Source organism: Harmonia axyridis, chromosome 3 (assembly GCF_914767665.1).
Source record: "Harmonia axyridis chromosome 3, icHarAxyr1.1, whole genome shotgun sequence".
In the NCBI taxonomy this organism is placed as follows: domain Eukaryota; kingdom Metazoa; phylum Arthropoda; class Insecta; order Coleoptera; family Coccinellidae; genus Harmonia; species Harmonia axyridis.
The window spans coordinates 49,284,544-49,300,718 of record NC_059503.1 but is presented as its reverse complement, the minus strand read 5'-3'; the positions used below and the strand labels follow the sequence as shown (position 1 = coordinate 49,300,718).

The 16,175-nt window shown below is 35.1% G+C and overlaps 1 protein-coding gene across 1 annotated transcript; it reads right to left on the bottom strand.

Moving 5' to 3' along the window:
- Window positions 1-9,182: 9,182 nt before the first annotated feature.
- On the bottom strand, window positions 9,183-13,854 carry LOC123675383. The gene is made up of 2 exons (XM_045610736.1): window positions 10,914-13,854; window positions 9,183-10,832 (listed from the first exon to the last, which is right to left on the bottom strand). Exons 1-2 carry the CDS (start codon window positions 13,852-13,854, stop codon window positions 10,528-10,530), a joined length of 3,246 nt encoding a protein of 1,081 aa, XP_045466692.1. The 3' UTR covers window positions 9,183-10,527.
- Window positions 13,855-16,175: the final 2,321 nt, after the last annotated feature.

The following is a 16,175-nucleotide window of genomic DNA, read 5'->3' as shown; positions in this document are numbered from 1 at the left end:
ATTGTTTTTCTTGAGCTGGCATCGTGTCAGCATCTATTCTGTAGTTAATTCTTATTTTCATCGAAATTATTTCATCTATAAAGCTAATCATATCTGATTTCTTTTCTAAGAATTGTAATTGGTGAATCAACACATCTAAATTGATTTGATCGCCAAATTTATTATTCAAAAATCTTTTCAGATGATCCCAATTATCGGGGATATCTGAGGTAGAAACTTCAGCAAGTGCTCTACCGACTAATTTTGATTTAACTGAAGCTAAACAGTATTTTTCAATAAGTTCATTTTCGTTACTGAACATACTTAAATAACTTTCTACGTTTTTAATAAAAGAATGGAGTTCGTTCTCCATTCCTGAAAATTTAGGAAGGAGTGATCCAAACTTTTCTGCAGTTGATAAATCCATTTTAACTCTAGCTACTTTCTTTTCTTTCTTACCGTGGAACTGTTTAAAGGAAGTAATATTGATGATTTTAATGATCGGTTTTTATAATAAGAAACCTAGGAAAAACTTTGTGATCGGTTTTTTTATGATAAGAAACCTAGGAAAAACTTTATGATCGGTTTTTTTATAAGAAACCTAGAAAAAACTTTTATACAAGTTTTACGCTCAAAACTTGGGAAAAGGTTGACTATTTTTGGGCCAGAATAGGTAAACTGGGAGTCAGTTAGAAAGGATTGCTCACCTCGTTGATATTCCTTGTTTGAAGTTGAAACTGTCCTGGGCGCTACTCCAGTGATCGAGCCTCTGGTTTTCTTCTTAGGGGTTGCTTCTCACCTTAACAGTTGAAACTGATAGTCGAAAGAAAGTTTTTATTTTTCACTTCTACGACTGGCACAATATTTCAGATAATACGTCGCGAGATTCTCGTCGCGCTATTATTTCCGAAATATTTAAAGAGATCCCATCCTCGTCGCCAATTATGTTTTTCGTTGAGAAAACCACGTTTTTAAAAACGAATTTATTTACAAGGAAATATGGAAATGAACAATAGGATGAATCTAAGATGATTCTAAAGCTGATTATCTATCTGACTGACTGACTGACAATAACATATTGTCTCCTATTTATAACATTATATTTTCTTATCTTAATTGACGCCACGTGTCGAACCACCTGCATTATGCTGGTGTAAGCAAAATGCAGCACATTGATATGTGAATCTAAATGAACAATACAATATTACGTCAATTGATCAGAACGGGATGGAATCCTGTAATTATATATATATATATATATATATATATATAGTAACAATTGAAAAGCAGGTAAATAACATTGAACCGAATATATATACATATATATAATTATGTTTTTGTGGTGGAAAACCTCGTTTTTAAAAACAAAACGATTTATTTCGAATACAACAGTTCTTAGTGAGTTCACAATCAATTCTTAAAGAATGACCAATCAGTTCTTAATGAGTACACAGATTCAGTCCCCTTTATAGATTTTCTTATCTAAATTCCTAGGTGAATAACAATTCAATAACAAGTGAAACAAAGGGCTATTCATAAAGATGAAATGCTGAATCTGCAATTAGATACATTGTAATATTTAGTTCTTATGGGATTGAAGGAAAGGATCTATTTATTTAGTAAGGGTTCATATTATGTAATTCCTCCCCTTCTTGGAAAAAGGTATCACCTGGCTGAGGTGTAGCTTTTAAAAATACATTTCTTTTGAAATATCTAAAAGCAAAAGCAATAATAATTATTATTATAAATATTATTAAAATAAATGTAAAAGTTATTCCTATGGGTTGAAGATTCCACTGGTCTAAGTCTTCTAAGACGATGTCTGGAATATCTTCATTCTCGATATTTTCTTCTTTGGAATTATTCTTCATAAAATGGGTCTGCTTGGGTAGAATAATGTATTTTTCTTCATTTATGGTGGTTAGAGGGAAAATCTCTTTCTGTAGGTTGCTTATTTCACATTTTGAATGGAGGAGTGCCATCGAAGGAGTAAAATAATATTTAATTTGTTGAGGGCATTTCTCTTGAACTTTCACGTTGTCTATCGATAGAATACTTCCATCTTCTAACAATCTGATGTCTGAATGTGAAGTAGTTTTAATTCTAGGACAATTTTCTGTATGATTTTTCAATATGTTCCTGAGACATTCTGGGGGTTTATTTAATGATTCTTGATCACATAAAAAATCTTCTTCCACGGGATGACAATTATTTGTTGAAGTTGACCATTCCAATAATTCTTCTTGAGAGAGCATATAGGGATTGGTATGGGAAATGGTTAAATTATTCTGAGGTAGGAAGTAAAACTTGTATAGATCATAGCCTTTCTGATAAACAGTGGGAATTGAAATCAAAAAGAGTAATATTTTGTTTTGAAAAATAATCTTAGTATGACATAATTGATAATAATCTTTAAGGTGATGAACAGGTATTATTGTGACATTCTTGATTAATTCGACAAATTTAGCATAAGGTAAAATAGATTCGTGTAAAAGGTGTAATCTTGCAAAACTTATAGCTGTTTGAATTTCATCAAGGGTATTTTTAATATCTTTAATTTCAAATGTCATGAGATGCATTTGCTCTACCTCACGTAACTCTGGAACAATTTGTAATAGTTTCAGATTTTCATTCATATTTTTGAATTTAGTGATATACTTATTTTTCAGATCGTTTACAACAGTAGCTATTTGCTTCTGATTTTTCATGAGCGTTTTCTCATTTTTCTGTATGCTATTAAAATAGTTTCGATATAATTCTTCATCGTCTGAATCTAACGTTCCGAATAATATTTTTGAAATTTTACCACCAAGATTAACTAATCCTCTTTTAGTTTTAATACTCTTATTAAGAATCTCTTCAAGGGCTTTAAAGTTTATATCATTTGAATGTTGTAAATATTTATAATTTGCTGTCTGAGCAAAACCTAATTTTTGGTCTTTCAGATTTTCAATTTCCTTTTGATATTTGAAAATTATTTCCTCTATCCTATTCAAATCAATGTGATAAATCAATTGTAGATTCTTATTCGTAACATAGGCTTTTCCTAATAAAACGGGTAATATATTATTTTCTAAGGGAATGATTTCGAGTGCGTTTATTATGATACTTATTTTTGTCCATAGGATTATCATTATTAGAGTAAGTAGTATACCATTTGTTTGGTCCATTTTTGAATCTGCAAATAAAATTTAAAACTTATTTTTTTCGTTGTTTCAATATTTTTTTATGATAAATATGTTTATTTTTATCGTCTTGAATACGATGAGAATCAATTTCTTTCGCATCTATCTTTTTGAATGCAGGATCAAGTTTTCGTGTGATTGGGGCTTTGATATAAGTCGGGTTTTTATTAAGAGGGTGATCTTCTTTCGCACGTCTCTTATAATTCGTTTTTTCTAATCGATTTAATTGTTTATCTCGTTGTTTTTCTATTTGTTTCGTGATGTCATTCAAATTTTCAATATAATTTTCTACATAATTTTGAACTTGTTCGTTATGCGTACGTTCAATAGGTAATGAGTAATTTAAGTCTGCCTTAATAATTTGCATGGGGGTCATTTCTAAACTTGAGTGATTTGAATTATTATAGCTTAATAAAGCTTGAGCTAATTTATTTTGAAAAGTACTGTTTTTACCTTCAATAGTTCGTAATTGTTCTATAAGTGTTGAATGAAATCGTTCCACTAAAGCATTCGAATTTGGGTTGTAATTTGTAATGTAATGAATTTCGATTTTATGCACTTTACAAAGATCTTGTACAACATTATTTTTAAATTTAATTCCGTTGTCACATGTTATTCTATTAGGTATACCATAATGGCTGAAATAAATTATTAATTTGTCTACAATTTCTAATCCGTTCTTTTGAAGTAATGGATAACATTGTCCAAATCTAGAAAATGAATCTATTATACTTAAACAGTATGTTTGACCAAATCGTATTGTATCACAATAAAGATGAGAAAAGGGTTTAGAACCAACAGGATTAGGTTTATATTGTAATTGAATTGGAGTTCTTTCATATTTGCTTTTCTGGCAATATTCACACGAATTTATATAATTCTGAACATCTTTATTCATATTCGGCCAATAAAATTTCCGTTTCAAACTAATAAGATTTTCTCTTAATCCTCGATGTATCGTTTTAGTTTCATGATACTGAGTGATTCTAAGTTGTCTTTCATCTATGTCTTCAACGTCTTCTAACAGGATTCTTGAAATTTTTAAATCAAAACTCTTATAGTCGAATTTCTCTTGCAAAATTCGTATAAGCGGTTTTTCTAATTCTGGTGATTTAAAAAATAATGTATAGGAACTTTTTGGTCTAATATATTCTTTAATAAATTTATATAAATCGCTTTCAATTGAATTTATGGAAACAATAAATCTGAGTTTTTCTCCGAATAGTTTAATTTTTATAACATTATAATTAGATGCAGTTTTGAATATTATTTGTAAATTAGATGAGTTAATACTTCTTTCTGTATAAGGTATTTCGAAAATTGGATTTTCAATATTGCTATGAATAGTTATATTGTCGTGAACAATAACATTTTGAGTTTCGAAGTCAATTATATCATCTTCAATTTCATTAGTAAATTCATTATTATCATTATTTTCGTATTCACTCGCATTTAATAATTCTAAGCATTCATCAAGTTCTTCGTCAGTAACTTGATTAATCACTGAAACTAAATCATCTTCAATACCATTTAAATCTTCAATACCATTAAAATCATTCATTTGGGAATTCAATGTTTCAATTTGATTTATTTCATTATTATCTTCTCTGGGTAAATAATATACAATCACTTTCATATTTGAATTGAAAAAAATATACTTTATCATATTGAATATCGTTGACCATTTTAATCGGTCCAAGCCGCTGGCAATGCGCGGTAATGCTAAACATTTTTCATTATTTTGTGTACATAATCTTTCGAGATTCAAAATCGCTTGAAATACATCTTCATACTTAGGTTTATCATAGTAAAATTCTTTTGTGATTAAATAGTAAATATTCCGATTATTTTTTCGGATCGCGACAACTTCGCCTATAGATTTATTTTGAGATTTTAAATTTTCAATTTCGCCATATTTATTTTTGAAACTTAAAGCTATTCCTTTATTCATATGGAAATTCTGTGAAACACAATGTGCTAATGCAAAATTCTTTTGAGAATTGAATAAATTTCCTTCCTTTCCTTTAATGTTCGGTGAATCTTTTATATCGTTATTTTCTTGCGCCTTTATAAAATTTTCGTAAGTTAGGTCATCTTCCATAACTATTCTACTTAATGCATCTGCATTGTTCTGCGAGCCTTTTCTATATTTTATTTCATAATCAAATTCTTCAAGTTTTATTCGCCATCTCATTAGTCTCGAATTAGGTTCTTTTAGAGAAAATAGCCAAATTAAAGGTTTATGATCTGTATAAATTGTAAATTTTCTTCCGTATAAATATGGCCTGAAATGTTTACACGACCATACAATCGATAATAATTCTTTTTCGATCACACTGTATCGAGATTCAGCTTCATTTAAAGTTCTACTCGCGAAAGCAATCGGAAGATCATTGGGCGGTTGACCTTGAGATAATACTGAACCTACTGCATATCCGGATGCATCTGTAGTTAAAACAAAGGGTTCTTTGAAATCAGGATATCGCAATATAGGATGGTTTAATAAATTTTGTTTACATACTTCAAAGGCTTCAACATATTTTGGATCATTTATATTGATTTTAGAATTTTTCTTCAAGCAATTTGTAAGGGGTTTGGTAATTTTTGCAAAGTTAGGTATAAATTTCCTATAATATCCGACTAAACCAAGAAATGATTTGATTTCTTTTTGAGTTTTTGGAATTGGGAATTTATTCACAGCAGTTAATTTATTAGGGTTAGGTTTAATTCCTTCTGGAGTTATAATATGACCTAGAAATTCTATTTCAGTTTTGAAAAAATGTCATTTGTCCAATTGTATTCTCAAATTATCTTCTTTAAATACTTCAAGAATACTATGGATGTCTGCTAAGTGTTGTTCTATTGAATCTGAGAAAATAACAACATCATCCATATAAACATAACAATTTTTTCCAATATAATTTCTCAATACTATATTCATTAATCTTTGAAAAGAAGCAGGGGCATTTTTCAATCCGAATGGCATTCGCAAAAATTCATAATGACCATTTTCAATTGTAAAGGGGCGGTCTTTTCTATAGAGTCACTATCTAATTCAATTTGATGGAAATCGAGCGTTGTAAAATATTTCTTTTTTCCTAACTTATCTAAAATTGCATCTATTTGCGGTAAAGGGTATTTATCATCAATAGTTTTTTCATTTAATTTTCTGTAGTCAATTGCTATACGCCATTTTTGTTTTTGTGATAAATCTTGTTTCTTTGGAACTACAACAACAGGAAAAGACCATGGTGAAATACTTGGTCTAATAATTTTCTTTTCTAACATTTCATCGATTTGTTTCTTAATTTCCTCTCTATGTACTTCTGGGTATCGATAAATTTTACAATGAACGGGAACTTCATCTATCGTTCGAATTCTATGTTTAATTTTATTAGAAAAATTCAAGGGTTGACCCGGCAATTGAATTGCATCCTTGTTAGTTTGTAAAATTTTCATTAATTGATTACTTATTTTGGATTCCAGATGGCTAAGGTCCACTGGTATTTTGATAGGATTTTGACAAACTTGTTGATATTCAAAAGGAACTTGACAAAATTCATTTTTTAAAATTTGATTTTTGAAATCTAACATTAATCCATACTTATTCAAGAAATCTGCTCCTATAAGTCCGTCATAATTCTTATGAAATTTATAAAGAATGAAAGGATGAAAATCGTTTATTCTAAATTCAGAAAACAATGGTAACGATACTTTTTCATTCGAAGTTTCTTGTCTCATGCAAGCAGTTAATGTAGTTGATTCATTGAAAATATTTTCAGGGAAATAATTGTATGCAAATTTAGGATCAATCAAACAAACTGAGCAACCACTATCAATTAATAACTTACATCTAGGGTTTTTAAATTCAATAAATGGTAGCTGATTAGTATTATCTAAAGTAGAATTTGAGTCAATTCGTTTTCTAAGGTTGTTTCTTGAAAATTTTGTTTATTTGAGAAGTTACTTTTCGATGTAGAAGGTTGTGAGAAAGAATTTCTCCTATTAGGATTTATATCAATATTAGTTAATTCTTCTACGAGAAAATCAGGGCTTCGATCATTATTATTATAGAATTTTCTCTGGGGATTATTTTGATATTGGGTTGAATAATTAGGTCTTTTTTGTGGATAAACTCGTGTCTGTACTGACATTCTTTCAGGTGGGGTAGTTATTCTTTGATTTGGATTCGGTTTAAAAACGTTTTGATTTCTCGACGTACTTGGAACACCAAACGTTTCACGTTGCGTAGGATAATGAGTATTTACTTGACTTTGCGTAAATTGTATCGGTCTCGAAGGGAATCTATGCTGCGTTTCATAATGCTGCGTTCGATAATTATTATTTGAAAAATGATTGTATTTGTTTGTATTATTGCGATGATCGGAATAATTATTTCTCGATACATTTTTATGTATAGGATTTTTATTTCGACTTCTGTCTAATAATTCATACTGAGCCATATTACATAAATAATCTTTCACGGCGTTTACGGTATTATCAAAGTTGAATGCATTGTTAGTAATCAAATAAGTTCGTAATTCTGTTGGGGAATTCGATATCAATACTGTTTTACATATTTTTAAAATATTCGATTTATAAATTAATTTCTCTGGATCAGGCATAGGATCTGAATCTATTCTATAATTAATTCGAATTTTCAACGATATTATTTTATCAATGAAATTTAACATGTCTTCATGTGGCTTCTTTGCTAAAAATTGCAATTGATGAATTAATACATCTAAATTTATTTGATCTCCGAATTTCGTATTTAAGAATCGTTTAAGAACGTCCCAATTGTTAGGTTGTAACGCCCTTTTTGGCGTCACTGGCGCCTCTGCCAATTGCCCTTCAGCACTTTGCAGTAGTATCTCGAGCGCCAGCCAATTTTAGGGAGAAATTGACAAACCTTACCAGGGCAGCTTAGTGAAGACAGGATTCGGTGTCACCTAGGATGGTAGCGGTGACCAAGTAACAAACAACGCAACAAAATTAATAGGTTTATTGATTCAATTCTACAATACAGACAATCTCAGCAAAAACGGGAAATCAGAAAAAGCATAAATTATATCAATCTGTATACTTTAATTCGGTTACTGAGATAATTTGTACTGTCTACAACTACTGTGTCCTTACCTCACCAATTTATTGTCAGTCAGAACCGTTGAACAAGTTAGTCGGATCCGGGAGCCGGGAAATTATGATATTTGGAGATTGAGAATCGTGGATTTTGTAGAGTCGGGAAGGAATGAAAACTAATCCTAGCGCGTTGAAAAACTCCACCGGTACACCACCCTCTCGTTGTCTCTATCAAATGAAACCCTTGAATATTCACTCGTAAGAAAGTCACAAGTAAAAATTAGCAAACTCCCCAGAAAAAGACTAACAAGTAAGTTTACTGATGAAAATGGCGATTTTCGACCTCAGAAACGGATTTGTAATTATTGGCGTTCAATTACCAATTTTACTATTTTCCGGTCACCTGGTAACCACTTAACCAAAATGTCTTTTCTAAAACTAAAACTACTGCCTAAACTTCTAAATCTAACTAACTAACTACTGAACTATCTACTACCTAAATCTATCTGAATAACTAACTTTACTATACTACTGAATCTGAAAATCTCTACTATCTAAACTACTGAAAACTAACTATCTGAATGCCTGAACATCAATTCCCGATTTTGGGTCGGTTACCCCCTTTTATAACTTCGGTGCGGGACGGTGAAGGAATTCGGCCCACGTGACTCTTCATGTCGACAAAAACCTCGTTTTTCGAGAAAATTCTCTTGGCGGAACGTAATCTGACATATGGAAAAAAATATATCAGCGGTAAAAACGCCGAAATAAATAATTTCTTATATTATTTCCCTCGGATTATTCGAGGCCCTGGTCGGTTGAAAAACATGAAGCATGGACTTTTTCATCATCGCGGTGAACAATTAATAAATTATTTCCAATATTTACGGAATATATCAGAATGATTAATTTGAACGGAAAACAATAAAAATATTCTTTAGACGGAGCCTGATCATTCCTATGGGAATAATCAGACTTCGTTACATCCCCCCTGGTTCGGAAAAATTCAAGTTACGGTGAAACAGAAATTTGAATTCTAAAAACAAACAAAAAATAACCGAATACTATCCTGTCTTATTACGCGGGATATATGGGAAGTACGGGTCTGACTGTTACGTTACGCTATCAAAGACTATAATGTTGTTGTAGACAGTATGACATATAAAAATAAAACTTTGCTCTATGAATCGATGTCAATTCAAACGTCGTCTTCTTTCTTCTGTCATCCGGGGTGATTTGAATGTTTGGAAATTTCTTCATCTCGGGGTTGTGGAGTAGAACTCATTCCCATTTCCATGAAGTTTCCAAGTGTCGGTGAAAAATTCAAACGCCGTCTTCCTTCTTCGGTCATCCGGGGTGATTTGAATGTGTACATGTTTGGGGAATTTCTTCATCTCGGGGTTGTGGAGTAGAACTCATTCCCATTTCCATGAAGTTTCCAAGTGTCGGTGAAAAATTCTGATGTCAGGTGTGGATTATCCCATTCTCCGGTGAGTAGTTCTGTTATTTCCATATCTCGATGAATCATGCCATATTATTTCAGAGGGACGTCGAAGTTCCCAGTCAGATGAGTCGAAACCATTCCAAACCCATTGAATATATGGAATATACTGGTTGATTTACCTGTGGATATTACAAAGAATCAGTGACTGTATGGTGAAATTTTCAGAACGGTGAAAATTCTTCCAGTTATACAGTTTAAATTGTCTATATGAAAATTGAAATAGGATCCAAATATCCACCAGAGTAATAATTGACAGGTCATGATGTCCAATTCTTCAAGTACTTCTTTCTTGGATGATGACATGAATAAATCTTCAGGAATCATGTCTTCGGTGGAATTGGGCCTACAGCTGATCATCCGATGAAAGGTGTGTTGCCTATCTCCAGCATTCATTCTCATCGGTGAGTATCTAGCCTCTTAGAAAACTTCATCTGTAACACTGCGGAATATTTCAGTAATTTATCAGAACAGTAAGAGATTAGAAATGGCATTCTTCAAATAGATTACACAGTGAAACTACTAATTTATATCTGATGGCCTTTGAAATTCGGGGCAAGTGACTGGAATTGTTTTTATTGTATAATATTCACTGACTTATTATGTACTATTCAGTTTCATCAACATTTACAGATTAAAAATCAGTCTACTAGTCTTGAATATAATGTTATCAGATATTGGGTTAGGCCCTATATGGTTTTATACAGTTTTACAGGATTATGGAACAAAAACAACAGTATCTTCTTTGCAATTCTATTTTTTTCCATCATTCTTTTTGTTCTATCTCATCTTCCGCTGCATGGCCTCCCTTTCTGTGCATCTTGCACATGGATGTCTGGCTGGTTGTTCCGACCTAGTTGCTGGCGGTCGTGGGGCCAGTTTCCTGGGTACGCACTCGCAGTACCTGGTCTGCGTACCTATCAAACCACATCTGCTGCAAAATAGGAGTGGTGGACCTCGACACTCCTGCCGCGAGGGGCATGTCTTGCCGCACTTCCAGCACGTGTTGGATCTCACCTCCAGATAAACCTTAGATCCTGTCGTACCGACTGTACGAACACTCTTGGGGGCCGGTGTGGTTTGATCTGAAACATATGGTTTAGTTATACCGGTGTTGTCTTCCACACTCGTCCTGAATGGAATTTTAGAACCGGTATCTTGCTTACTGGCACGCAGCTGGCACAAAGGGGGGGTCTGTGTGGACTGCGTAGTGGTCCTCTTCATCACTCTCTCTACTCCGGCTAGGTAATTTCTCCCTCTAACGGACGACACCGAGCTCTGGGGGGCTCTAGACATCCTCACCTCTGTCACCGTTCTTCTCCTCAACACCGGTACTTCCTTGAGCGGCGCATCCACCATCTTTCGAGGTTGCATCTTTCCTGCCAGTTGCTGTTGGGGTACTTTGAACTTTTGGCACAAAGTGCAGTTCCGGACATATTTCGCAATGTCCCTAAACATACCTGGCCAGTAATAATTCCGCGAGATCTTCGCAATCATCTTAGCTATTCCCAGATGTCCAGCCAAGGCAGAGTCGTGGTTTTCTTTCAGTACTTTGGTCCTCTGTTCGGTGGGTATACACAACTTCCAGGGATGGCCTGTTCCAGCTTCCCTGACGTCTGATGAATCCCAAAAGTGTCGGTGCAATCTTCCATTGATGATGGAATACTCGGGGCAGTGCTCTGGTCCTTTCTCTACTTCCTGAAACTTATTTTTGTACCACTTACATTGCATACCTGTTTCTTTCAGTTGTACACAGTTGAGTGTCGGCAATGGATTTCTTGACAGGCTGTCAGCAAGTCTGTTGTGGGATCCTCTTCGATTCTGGAGGTGTTTTTCGGGAGTCTGCACCTCTATGACCTCTTGGCAAACCTGTTTAGCTCTGGGGATCCGTCGTCCTTCTAGATAACATTCTGTATTCTTGATATCCAGGGAGAAGTTGTATGTCTTCAGCATCTCTATTCCCAGGATTAAGTCGACTGGTAAGTTGGGTACAAGTAAGAATTCTATGTTCTTCAGGGCATAATCGGCTATCACCATTCCAAGGTGATACATCTTCGGTATGGCTGTAGTTTGTCCATTTGCTACCATGACAGCTTCAGTCGTTGATTTTTCTCCCTTGATTCCATTTCTTTCACACAGCTGGGCCACCCTCTGACTACAGCAGCTCTTTGCCGCGCCAGTGTCTATCAATGCATGGAATAACTTTCCCTCAATGTGCACTTCTACCAGAGGCCAGCTGTCGTTGCTAACGATAGGAATTACTGTAGTTAGGAGTCCCGCTGAAGTTGACGGTGTCGTTCCTCTCCGGTTTTGAGGACATGGGCAGTCTCGTGAGAGGATATTTTCTCGTTGACATCGGGAGCAAAACATTTTCGGTGTCCCTCGGCAGTCTCGACGTAGGTGGCCATATCCCCCGCATCTGAAGCATTGTGTCTGGGAGGACACTCTTCGCTCCGGTGGTGATCCATTCCGATCCTGGGCGGTGTTGGCATTTCCTGTTCTGTTGGTCGAGTATTCCGGTGGCCTCGAGGGCAGATGGGGACGATCTGGTCCAGGGGATACTGAGCAATTCCAGTCTTCTATCCTTCTGGCGGTGGTTAGCGGTCTTGACGGGCCTTTCTTCGGAGATGGAGCGGGAGCTTCCTGACGAGTACTGTGGTTTCGTTGTCTAGTATTCTCCGAAATTGCAGAGAGGTTGGCCGGGTAGTCCTGTTGACGACGTTGATGATATGTTAGATGTGGTTCATCGATGAGGCTGGGTTTAACCGGTGGTTTGGTATAATGTCCCATCTGCCATTGAACCATTTCAAAAACTTTTCCCTTTTTCAGGAGTTCATCATACGTGGTGGTCTCTTGAAAGGCCAAAGCCTGTTGCAGTGATGGCAATAACCTCTGTCTTATCAGTCGAATCTGTTCACTCTCAGTGGGACGATTGCAAGTCAGCTTCTGGAACAGATTTTGCATCCGGGTGACATACAGTAGTAACTTCTCATCAGGACCTTGCATCCTCTTCTTGATTTCATCCAGTAGGTTCTCTTCATAGTTGACTGGTAAGAATGCCTCTTTTAATTGAGTCTTGAAGTCGTCCCAGTTTCTGAAGAGTCCCCTCCGGGGGATGAACCAATCTTTGGCATCCTTTCGCAGAAGTTCGTAAATCGATTCGAACACATGTTCTAAGGATGTCTTTCGGGATTCAGCAAGTCTTTCTATCTCTTCTATAAATCCAATCACACTATCAGTCCCATCAAAGTAAATATTCCATTTATGGATGGGTATAGTCGAGGTTGGCATCGGTCGTGGTTCAGATTCTTGTTGGGCAGCAGTCGGTGTCATCAGCTGGTTCAGATTCATCATGGGTTCATTCAAATCGGGAAATGACACCTTTCTCATAGAGCTGGTCCATCGACTATGAGTTGGTGCCTCTGGTTGATTCATATTCGGCTGTTGTGGTTGAGGAATAGGCATCGTTGGTAAATTCTGTAATAACTTCTCACATTCCTGTCTTGTTTCATTCAAAACTTGAACTAATCTTGACTTATTTGCAGGTGTTGCAGTATGGGAGACCTGGGCAGTTGGCATTGGGTGTTCATCATCTTCCAAATCTATCAGTGATGTCTTCAGTTGCGCAACCTTGGTTGGTTGAATGGGAGACATCTCAGGCGACTGTGGAATCTCTGCCTCCAAAAGCGATCCATCCGGTCGGGTTGATGGTTGCTGTCTGTCAGCAGTCAACGTTGCCTCCAATGAACTCAAGGCCCGAGCTGCAGTCTCCTTTAAGTGTTCTATCATCTGTGACTCGGTTTCATTTTTAGTGATAATAAAATTCAGTCTTCTCTGAATGTGTATTAATCTTGTTGAAATCCGAGTATATTCATTTGTGGTGTTCCCAGTGTCAAAGTGTTTAATGGCTTCCAGCAAGTCGGTGAGTTTGTTCTGACATGACTCCATGTCCAGTGTCGGGTTCATTCCTGTCGGCTGTAGAGGCAAATTCAATTTCAATACCTGTCGTAATAAACTCCTCTTTAGCATTACTGTGCTGGGTATTAATTGTCCTCTCAGCTGTAACTCATAAGTCAGCTCATCATTCAATAGTCGATTCACATCCATGTTGAGGTTAAGTGATGGAATCGTTGAAGTCCAAACTCAAACAATCGATTTGAAATCTATCGAAGTTATTCGACACTGTCCTCTTCTTATTAATCTTTGAAGTCCGAACACTTTCCCCAACTTCACTATTCCCGGTAACAGTCCTTATTTTTCCCTTATCCCTCGCACAAAAATAACACTAATAGACAATAATGCTGAAAAATTACAAGTTGACAACAGAATTTATTCAAGTTTGAATTATTGTTTGATACAGTCAAAGAAAATCAAAAATGAGAAAACCTTCAGAAAACAAGTTGGTTTAAATTTATTATGATTCTCAAAAAATTTTCAATGTCAGACAGTTGACAATTTCCAAAAGAAAAAAAAAATATTCAATGTCAAACGCAGTTGACAACTTCAAAATAATTCACAAACCCAGAAAAGAAAAGTAGGGTTAACCGAGTAGTTCAAATAATGTTCACTGTCAAACACAGTTGACAGTTCTAGCAATCAGATAATCTCAAAAATAACAAATTGTCAATTTTATTCACAGTCAAAATATATTTCAAATAAATCAAAAACAATTCAGCAATCCTGGAATATCAGACAAAGAAAATCAATGCAAGTCTTTATTCAAATCAATAACGATAATCACTTGTTTCAAAAATTCTTCAGCAATTCAACACAAAATAAAAATGTTTCAGGCAATCAGTAAACTCAGAAATAAGGAACACACAGCAACAAAAACTTATATTCACTGTTGCAGCAATAATAAAAACAAGTCAACTTTATTTATCAGAAATCAGCTATTATGGTTCAAAAGCAAATAAAATCACAGTAAATATCTCCAAGTCCTTATGACTTTTATATCCCTACCTTGTTTCAACCTGGAATAAAGTTGCTCAGGATAATAGTGTGTAAGGGAAAAAAAATAACAAATCTTTCTTTATTCAAACGATGATCAGTAAATAGTAGCAGTGAACAATACCCTATTATATGAAGGCGGTATGATATCACTATATTAGCTGCAGTGATTGTACAATGAAACAATCGGTAGCAGTATCTCAATTATACTCACTGGTTTTCTGTCCGAGTTGAACCAACCACTCAACGTTAAACAGTATTCAACGCGCACAAAGATAGTCACTGAGTGTCACCCCAAAGTCACTTTCCGTAACCCTTCACGTAACCGAAAAAGTCACAAAGAAATCCGGCGGTCGATTGTTCTAGTCCTGCAATACACAAAACAAAAAAAAGTTATTCAGATTTAAATGTCCACACTGTCAATGCTATGTCGGTTTCCTGCTAATAAAGGAAATTATTGTCAAACGCGGAAATGTTTATAGCACTTTAATATAGTCCACTGATACTTAGGTACCAGTAACAAATCAATTCAATATACGGATCTTCCTCCAACAGGAGAAGATAATCTCTTCCACTCAGAAAGAAAAAAAAATGGTTGCACTGACCTTCGGTTCCTCTTCAGTCCTTACACCCTTAAGCGTCGTTTTCTGAAGATCGGGAGCTATTCTGTCCTTTTGTAGCGTTGTCTTCTCAAGTCCCTCGCTAGGGCGCTATTTGTCACGTCCTTTTTGCGTCACTGGCGCCTCTGCCAATTGCCCTTCAGCACTTTGCAGTAGTATCTCGAGCGCCAGCCAATTTTAGGGAGAAATTGACAAACCTTACCAGGGCAGCTTAGTGAAGACAGGATTCGGTGTCACCTAGGATGGTAGCGGTGACCAAGTAACAAACAACGCAACAAAATTAATAGGTTTATTGATTCAATTCTACAATACAGACAATCTCAGCAAAAACGGGAAATCAGAAAAAGCATAAATTATATCAATCTGTATACTTTAATTCGGTTACTGAGATAATTTGTACTGTCTACAACTACTGTGTCCTTACCTCACCAATTTATTGTCAGTCAGAACCGTTGAACAAGTTAGTCGGATCCGGGAGCCGGGAAATTATGATATTTGGAGATTGAGAATCGTGGATTTTGTAGAGTCGGGAAGGAATGAAAACTAATCCTAGCGCGTTGAAAAACTCCACCGGTACACCACCCTCTCGTTGTCTCTATCAAATGAAACCCTTGAATATTCACTCGTAAGAAAGTCACAAGTAAAAATTAGCAAACTCCCCAGAAAAAGACTAACAAGTAAGTTTACTGATGAAAATGGCGATTTTCGACCTCAGAAACGGATTTGTAATTATTGGCGTTCAATTACCAATTTTACTATTTTCCGGTCACCTGGTAACCACTTAACCAAAATGTCTTTTCTAAAACTAAAACTACTGCCTAAACTTCTAAATCTAACTAACTAACTACTGAACTATCT